General features: G+C 42.0%; 1 protein-coding gene across 1 annotated transcript; it reads left to right on the forward strand.

The window, feature by feature from the left end:
• Positions 1-671: 671 nt before the first annotated feature.
• On the forward strand, positions 672-7,553 carry LOC101167464 (death domain-associated protein 6). Its single transcript, XM_004074064.4, has 11 exons — positions 672-973; positions 2,329-2,599; positions 2,963-3,364; positions 3,484-3,615; positions 3,688-3,804; positions 3,889-4,120; positions 4,615-4,772; positions 5,000-5,141; positions 5,300-5,789; positions 5,904-6,033; positions 6,266-7,553. The coding sequence occupies exons 2-11, from the start codon at positions 2,357-2,359 to the stop codon at positions 6,323-6,325; spliced, it is 2,106 nt and encodes a 701-aa protein (XP_004074112.1). The 5' UTR covers positions 672-973; positions 2,329-2,356; the 3' UTR covers positions 6,326-7,553.
• Positions 7,554-8,288: the final 735 nt, after the last annotated feature.

The following is an 8,288-nucleotide window of genomic DNA, read 5'->3' on the forward strand; positions in this document are numbered from 1 at the left end:
TAGAGTGTCTGCCCTATGACTGGAACGTCGTAAATTCAAATCTAGGCCGAGTCATACCACAGACTCTAAAAATTGACACTCAGCATTAAGGGGGTGAATCCAATCCAGTTCCTGTGTACGGTTGTGTCTGCTGCTCACAGTCAAATGCAGAGAACAAATGTGTGACATGTAATGGTATTAACCAGGTTTAAAAATCACTTTATTATGCCCTACAAATGAGGAGTCTGAATGCAAGAAAATAATCTAGAATAGAGGAAATTTAAAGCTAAAACAACTGCAGCTTACGTAGGCAGCTAAATAATAGACATACTTTTATTACATCTTTTAGAAAAAACAGCTGCAACTTCCAGCTTTTTCTGCCACAATCATCACAAAAATGCATGTGAGATTGCGGAGGGACTGTACATCATGCAGACTATGAGTTGGATGCTGATGTGCCGCGGGATTTTTGTCAAGGATAAAGCGTGCTTTGGCTCTAAAAAGGTTGAAAAACACTGATCTAGAGCGCTCAGACACTCTGCAGTTCACTGTTTTTTCCACTAAATGTCTGTTTTGTTGGAGAGTGTACTCACAAATCGTAACGGAAGATCCGTAGAAGAAGACGTAGTGTTGTTGTCTTCCACTCTGGCCAATAGCAGACATTTTTACTGGATCTTTATTCTTTCCACCAATGAGAGGCCTTGGCATTGGTCTGAGTGTCGCGGGCACATTTTCGGTTTCTAGCAGTTCGTGGAGCTAAATTTACGAGATCTAAATTAGCCAAAAGACTTTGCTATCCTAAAAAACGCATCCATGAAGTATTAATAACTTTAATCTGTTAGTTAAATAACCAGGAAATCATGCCGTTTTTCCTATATTCCGTTTGGATTTACAAGAAAAGTTACAGTAGCTGCTCTGTTGCTAATCTTAGCTTAAAAACTGCTGTGCGTTCCTGAAGAGCAACATTTACGTTTCTATTGTTCCTGAATAAAAGGTGAGTGTTTTAATAATATGCACCCAGTCGTGTTTTCTCAGAATTATAAGCACCGTATCTGCCATGTTTTGTGATCAGTTTTTACAAAATTTCCTTTTGTTTTCACTTTAGATTAAGTTCTGTTGAATATTCGCCTTCATTTTTTTTCGTTGACCAGAAAACTACGAGAGAGACAGACTCAGGATGTAAAAGTAAACAGGAAAAAATTTTGGTAATTAAAGTTGATGTAAATCAGATAAGGCTACTAGACAGATTTTTTTTAATGTTGAATAATCAAAAGCAAAATAGACATCAGTGCTATTTGTCGTCGAGCCATTTCATTTTTGCATTCCGAGCATTTTCGTCTTAAAAATAAGTCTAATTTGTGTCGATCAGGCAACAGAAAAGTGCCATTTCTTTGTCTGCATCTCGGTATTTTCAGGTCAGCATTGCAGCCGTGTGGACGATTATTATTGCAGTGTTTTTATCTTTTTGGATCTTTAATAATCCTGTTTCACTGTGAGACGTTTTTGTCCACATTCTCACCAGATACCGTGTTGTGTATCTTTCTCTCTCAGCATCTCAGTACATCATGACCCATGCGTTGAGATTTTCATCTGTAAAATATATAACTAGCTTTGTGGCAATACAGTCCAATCCTTTAATGAATAAAATCTAGATTTTTATTATTCATTTGACATTTAGAACTATAAATTCAACAGCTTCCACGATTCAAACCTGCATTTAGGGCCTTCTAGACTGTTCTGTTCTTTATGGTTAAAACATCTCATATTCATTTATTCATACATTGTTAGAGGTGCTGGGAAAAAGGAGGGCTAGTTTTGTGCACACAACATCCCACTTATTTATTGTGGTTCAGTTAGTTTTCATTGATAGAAGCAGGCTTGTGATTGGACGTCTTGTGTTTTGGTCACTCGTGAAAAGGGCAAAAACAGTAGAGTCCACACCACGAAGAGAAACTGACAACGTTTACCAGAAACAACGTTTTTTTATTCCTGATGAATTTTATACCTTTTTACCAACATAATCATGTGTTCATATCTGTGGTTTTCATTGGACAGACAACTGTGCTTCCATTCAGGCTCTATGGGTTTGTTTATAAACATTTAAAATAAAATAAGCCAATTAGTAATAGATTTTTTTATATAAATTGATTTTTTTGGACCCCTGATAAATTATTAGTTGCTGGTTTTTGTAACAAGGACTAAACAGTAGGAAATAAGTTGTGAAAAATGTTTTTCACCACTGACCCCCCAATATTTACTAATATATGAATAGATTTTTGAAATCAATAATCCTTCCACGTCTTGCTTCTGTACCTTTTGTCACGACCAGCGTGTTTTTCCTGTTTGCAGATTCACAGCAGAATCCGTCAGGGTTTAGATGGCGGTGGCTCCTGCCTCAATGGGAGATGAGATCATAGTTCTGGATGAAGACAACGAGGACAGCCCCCAGCCCTCTTTTTCCGCTACTACTCCCTCCTCTGATCATGGCTCCAGAAACGCCTTACCGCCCAAAGGTCAGCACTTGGTGGCCGTGCACGCCGCCATGTCCCCAAGTCACCAAGTCTCAGGGAAGAAGGAAGCTCAGGGTCTTCTAGCTGAGAATCAGAAACTGTTCTCTGAGGTGAGCTGCTTCAGGTTTTTACTGAGCCCACCCTCTCTTCTGTGGTCTTCTTCAACTTCTAAAATAAAGAATATTTTAACACCCAGCAGGTTTTTGTTTGTGCTAATATTGCTGATATCTACTGTTTTTTTCCTTAATATTTTGTGATAAAATATGTTTTTATGTGCTTCGGAATAGATTGTTAGAAACATTTAAGATGTTAAATTGTTGAAAGCTTTTACAGTTCATCTGTTTGACTTTCTCTGTGAGTCACAATTGAATCTTTTTCTGTTTTGTAAAAGTCTTATAAAGGTGTAATATGAAAGGTGTAATGATCTGCATGATTCATCTTCAGTGTTTGATTCTCTCGTGTCTTTCCTGTAGTTTGTGGAGCATTGCTCCGCTCAGACCAAGGAGTGCCCGGAGGTCCTGGAATACCTGCAGCTGAAACACTCCAAGACGTGTCCAGAGTTTCTGTCCTCTGTGGAGTTCAGGAACACTCTGAAAGGATGTCTAACTCGCGCTCAGAACAACCGCTCCAAAACCTTTGTCTTCATCAATGAACTGTGCACGGTGCTCAAACAGCACAGGGATAAAAGGAGACTGACCCTCTCCAAGGCGGCGCCCTCTACCTCAACATCAGCTTCTGTTCAGTCTACCTCCGTTCCCCCTAACAGTGAGAAGAGGAGTGACGAAGAGCAACCTTCTACTTCTGGAGTGCAGGAAGACAACAAAGAGCAAGATCAAAAAGAGGAAAAAAGAGCTAAAAGGGCCTCAAGGAAACAGGTCGGTACAGACAATAAACCTAAAAAAAAAAAGACAGTCAGTGTTAATCCTGTACTTGTTTTATTCCTGAAATCAGACGATGCCAGACTAAATATCTGGAGCACATGTCTCCCTCTCAGATCGCGTACCTGGAGAATCTCCTAAAGGTTTACAACGATGAGATCTTCCGTCTGCAGCAAACTGAGCTTAGCCTGAATGACTTGGAAGCTGAAGACTCCATCTACATCCAGGAGCACAAGCTGAAGCGGAAGGTCTGATGCACATCTGATTGTGGAACAAAAGGTCAAACGGTGTTTGGTAACAGGCATTCATTTCTTTCCCAGTTGATGAAGATCTATGAAAAGCTGTGTGAACTGAAGGGCTGCAACACGTTAACGGGCCGAGCCATTGAGGAGAGGATCGAGTACAAAAGCACTCGATACCCTGAGATCAACAAGAGAGTGAGCTGACGGCTTTAAAGGTTTCCCTAAATATCTTGGAACATAACCTCCCAGTTCCTCGTTTATCTTTTCCTCCTTTGTTAGATCCAGCGCTTCATCAACAGTCCCGAGGTGCAGAAGAACCCTCCGGATTATCAAGACATCCTCCAGCAGGTTCTGCGGGCCAACGAGCGCCACAACCTGTGCTTGAGCAAGAGCCATCTGAACCAGATCGCTCAGGAGGCCTTCAGGGAGACGGGCGACCTCCTGCAGAGGCGCCGACTCAACGACATGTTCTACAACTTTGGCTCTCACCTCACAGACAACTACAAACCCAGTGAGACTCCCAGCTGAGAGAAAAGCTGCTCGCTGCTGTTTGGTTGGATCCTTCCTTAAAGAGTTTACATGAGGAACCATGCCGTCACGTTTCTTTTATTTAATGTGTTTATACTTTAATGCAGTTTGACACAGAAACCATAGAAACCTTTTGTTTTTCTATCAAGGGTGTGAATTCACTTTTAGAGAAATAATCTCTGAAGGAGCTTGGATTTTAAATTTGTTCTTAATTTTAATCTTTTACAACTGGTTTCTAAATCCATTAAAAGCTCATGACTAGATGTTTATTTTTAAACCAGCTCTGGCTAAAGTCCACTTTAGTAAATGTTTGGAGGGCTTTTCACAAAATGTTTCAAACTGACCTCTGAACAAACAGAATCAGCTGTTACACGCTCCTCCTCTCTACATCAAATTGCATAAGATTCAAAGAATTCAAGTCTCTGTGCTACTAAATCTCCAGAGTTTTAAAGCTGTTTTCCCGTCTTTTGTCTGAAGCTGCAGACCCCGCTCTGTCGGACTCGTCTCTGCAGCAGAAGCTGCGCTCCAACAGAGAGGTCGCCATGTCCCGCCTGGAGGAAGTCATCACCAAATACGCCGTCAAGCAGGAAGACGTGGAGGAGCAGGAGAGGCTGAGACGGCAGGGCAAAGATGTGGTGAGGGACGAAAATGTCACGTATCTGCACTTCTACTGAAGTCAACGAGCAGAAACTGCATCAACAAATGTTTGCAGTCAGGAATTGAAAGCGTTTAACCTTCTTTTTCTTTTTCAACGTTTGATGATGTGAAGCTTTTTTAGCCGCCTTCGGTAATCAGGATGGGAAGATGGACGCTTCACGCTCATCTGTTTTCCTCCCCGTTTTAATTCTTTTCTCATTTTCAGGCAAACAAAGAAGTTAAGACAAAAGGGACAAACGGAGTGGTGGAGGAGGAGGAAGAAGAAGAAGAGGACGATGAAGAGGATGAATCCTCAGACCCAGACATTAAGGACGAGATTGAAGCCAGCACTCAGCAGGATGGACCAGGTCAGAACAGAAATACGAGAATTCAGATCATCATAGCTTTAAGCTAGTGGGCGGGGCTTCCATAAAGCTGAAGATGGCTTTATAACAAAGACGTCTGAAATGTGATCTGTGTAAATGAGAAGAGGGGATTGATTTATCCTGTTTGCTTCCATCTGCAGATGATGAGGAAGAGGAGGATGGAAACGAGGCTGAAAACGAAGGTGACATCAAGGAGGAGCAGACCTACGACCAGTCGCCCGACATGTTTGCAGATGAAGAGGAGCCCATCACAAATGGAAGTCCTGCTTCGGATGAAACAAAGTCTCAAATCTCTCCGATCTCTGACCTCTCCTTACCTCAAAGCCCCGCCCACTCAGAGCCCGCGCAGGCTGGCGACGATCAAGCTTTAGTCAACGGGAACGCTGATCAACCCCAGGAGCCCACAGGCTCCTCCCACAGCACAGAGGAGCCCTCAGGCCGCTGCTGGGTTTCCGGTGAGAAACCCTCATCTGGGCAGCAAACCGTGGCTGTGGGAAAGCGGGACGCTCAGACGACCAACGGCACGGCGCCGCTTTCCAGTACCAGAGCAACACGGGCACAGAAGAGGAAGAGGGAGGAAACGACGCCGCAAAACCCCAAAAAGACAAACCTCATAATAAACCATGACAGGTGAGGATGCTCTGATGACAGATGGAGGAAATAGCGTTTAGGTGGACACGCCTTTGTCTCACATGAAACATTTGTTTAGTCTTTGACGGTCTTCTGACTCCTCCTCCTCCTCAGTGAGGCAGATATTCCTCTGGATATGGGCGTCTGCACTTCTCCACACCACGAAGAGTCTTTCAGAGCAGCAACTCCACCCAAAAGCCGGGGCAGGAGCTCTCCGTCTACACCCCCCCCCAAGAAGAATAAGGTGGAAAGAAAACAGCATCAACTTTTTGATAATGTTCCGCTCTACAAAACAAAGACTTTGTGTTTTCTGAGCCTTATAAAGTTTTTTTTTTCTCTAGTAAAGGGGACTTTTTGTGGTTTGATTGCTTTTCTGTGTTCACACTGACAAAAATGATCCAAACTTGTCCTGAAAAAGTTCTTGCCGAGCCGCAGCAGCAGTGCAGTAACCCTGGCAACCTCCTCTCTGTTTTCAGGTCAACGTGGCGACCCAGTGCGACCCCTTCGAGGTCATCGTCCTCTCCGACTCGGAGTGATGCCAGCTTTGAGAAAAACATTGTTTTTTTCCGGAACCTTTCCCTCTCTGCAGCTGAAGAAGATGACGGCGACTTCCTCCCTGCTGCTCTCTGGTGCTCTTCTGTCGTGGATGCACTAACATTTGGAGCTTTCAGACTGATCGTCAAGTCACTTTGCGTGGCCTTGTCAGTGACTACTATTCCCAGGGGGCCGGTCCAGATGGATCGCATCATCGACCACCCTCTCACACACAGATTAAAAAGCCGTAAACCAGTTGATTCAGTGGCTTCAGGTCAGAATGTGTGTGTGTGAGTCAGCACATGAATGATTTGTTAATGTGCAGCTGTCCTGCTCTATGATTGAGTTCCTTATGATATGGACTTCTCAAACACTTTGTTTTACTTGCTGTTGTTGAGTTTGAGTCGTGGTTTGTGCTGCTGCCCCGGTAGACAGCGAGGACAAACAACCCATGCTAAGGATCTTTAGTAACTTTTCAATGGATAAGACTCAAAAAAAGAAACAAAACTCCATTTAAAAAATAACACATTTGAATTTAACTGCAGTTGACAGACTAGGAAGCTAAAATCAATGATCAAGCTTCCAAAAAGGAAAAAAAGAAGAATTTTCTGACTTTTTTTTACATTTGGATGACGCGTTGACCATTGTGACACTGCCCTCTGCTGGCCACTCTGCACAGCCAGGTTTCTACATTCAAACTGAACCTAAAAGCTTTATTTTCTGTTTGTTTGTCTCTTTGGTATTCTAGGCTTCTAAAACATTCCTGCATTAAAATGGCAGCAGTTAAAGAAAATTCTGGTTGTTACAGTATTACCTTTAAAGAAACAGCAGAATAGAAAAAAAATGTTTTTTTGCCATGAATACAATGAAAACCCATCAGTTCATGCTGCAGGAAGAGTCATCATAAGGCAGAGTGGTCAGTTTGGTAATGCTGGAGCAAATGTAGCATCGTTAAGGCTAAAATCTCCTAAAATATTTGCTAAATTGCAGCTTTTCTGTCCGTAGAGGCTTTGGTGGATGATGGACTTCCTTTCCAATCCTTTCTTTTCATGGAGTTTTATATGACGGGTGAAATGATATTTTTTTGTTGGGGGGGGGGGGGGGGGGGTAAAGCTCTTCTAGGAGTTGTTGTAATATTTTGAACAGGATTTATCTTTTTTTGCTCAAGTTTCATCTTTCACTGTGAATTGAACACTTTGGTATTGAAATAAAAGACATTTTTATAAACAATGCTCTGATGCTTTTCAGACTCAAATGTTTGGTTACTGAATGGGAATGTTGTGTCCTGCAAACACACTGCAGGGGCCCGTGTTCCACTTTGATTAAACTTCACTGTTAAATCCTGACACAAATGTCAAATCGATTTGAGAAGAATCTTCTTCTTCTAATGTTTGTGTTCACAGGTAAAGAAAGTTTGTTTTTAAGTCAGCTTGTACACCTAATAAACCAAAACGTCCCTTTATTTTTTAAACGCTATGTTTGAACACATTTTATTCATAAATTAAATAAAATCTCTTTGTTTCTTTTTCTGGAGACTTTTTGAAGATCTGCCTCACAACAGACAAAGTGACCTTTGGCTGCAGACTGAAATACATTTATAATTTCCCTAAAAACCCACGGCAGCCTCAGAACAGAAAGGATGAGTCATCAGAACCGTTGTGTTTGTGCATAACCAAGAAGTGAACTTAAGCTCTTCACCACAGGCGGATATAGGCATGGGCAAGGGGGGGTCAATGGCCCCTATCTGCTTCCTCAATGTGAAGGCCCACAAAAATCCACAAATGACTAAGAAATGAAAAAATGAAGAATTTAAAAATGGAGTTACATTGGACTCTAAGTTGTTTTCTGTCCATTTCTATAAATAAAGCCAGGCGGATGGCAGTCAAAGTGTTTCTCCTGAATACAATGCAGTTAGGAGTGTAGAGAGCGTTTGAATCAATCGGGTTGTGTTTGTTGTTTTGCATA

The sequence above is a fragment of the Oryzias latipes genome, chromosome 11, assembly GCF_002234675.1.
Source record: "Oryzias latipes chromosome 11, ASM223467v1".
Taxonomy (NCBI): domain Eukaryota; kingdom Metazoa; phylum Chordata; class Actinopteri; order Beloniformes; family Adrianichthyidae; genus Oryzias; species Oryzias latipes.

What these genes read in the sequence shown, in the direction of transcription:
- LOC101167464 (XM_004074064.4), top strand. Translation starts at nt 2,357, where the DNA reads ATGGCGGTGGCTCCTGCCTCAATGGGAGATGAGATCATAGTTCTGGAT. An exon ending in ACCCTGAGATCAACAAGAGA is followed by an intron (nt 3,805 to 3,888) that starts GTGAGCTGACGG and finishes CTCCTTTGTTAG; the next exon opens with ATCCAGCGCTTCATCAACAG. An exon ending in CTCATAATAAACCATGACAG is followed by an intron (nt 5,790 to 5,903) that starts GTGAGGATGCTC and finishes CCTCCTCCTCAG; the next exon opens with TGAGGCAGATATTCCTCTGG.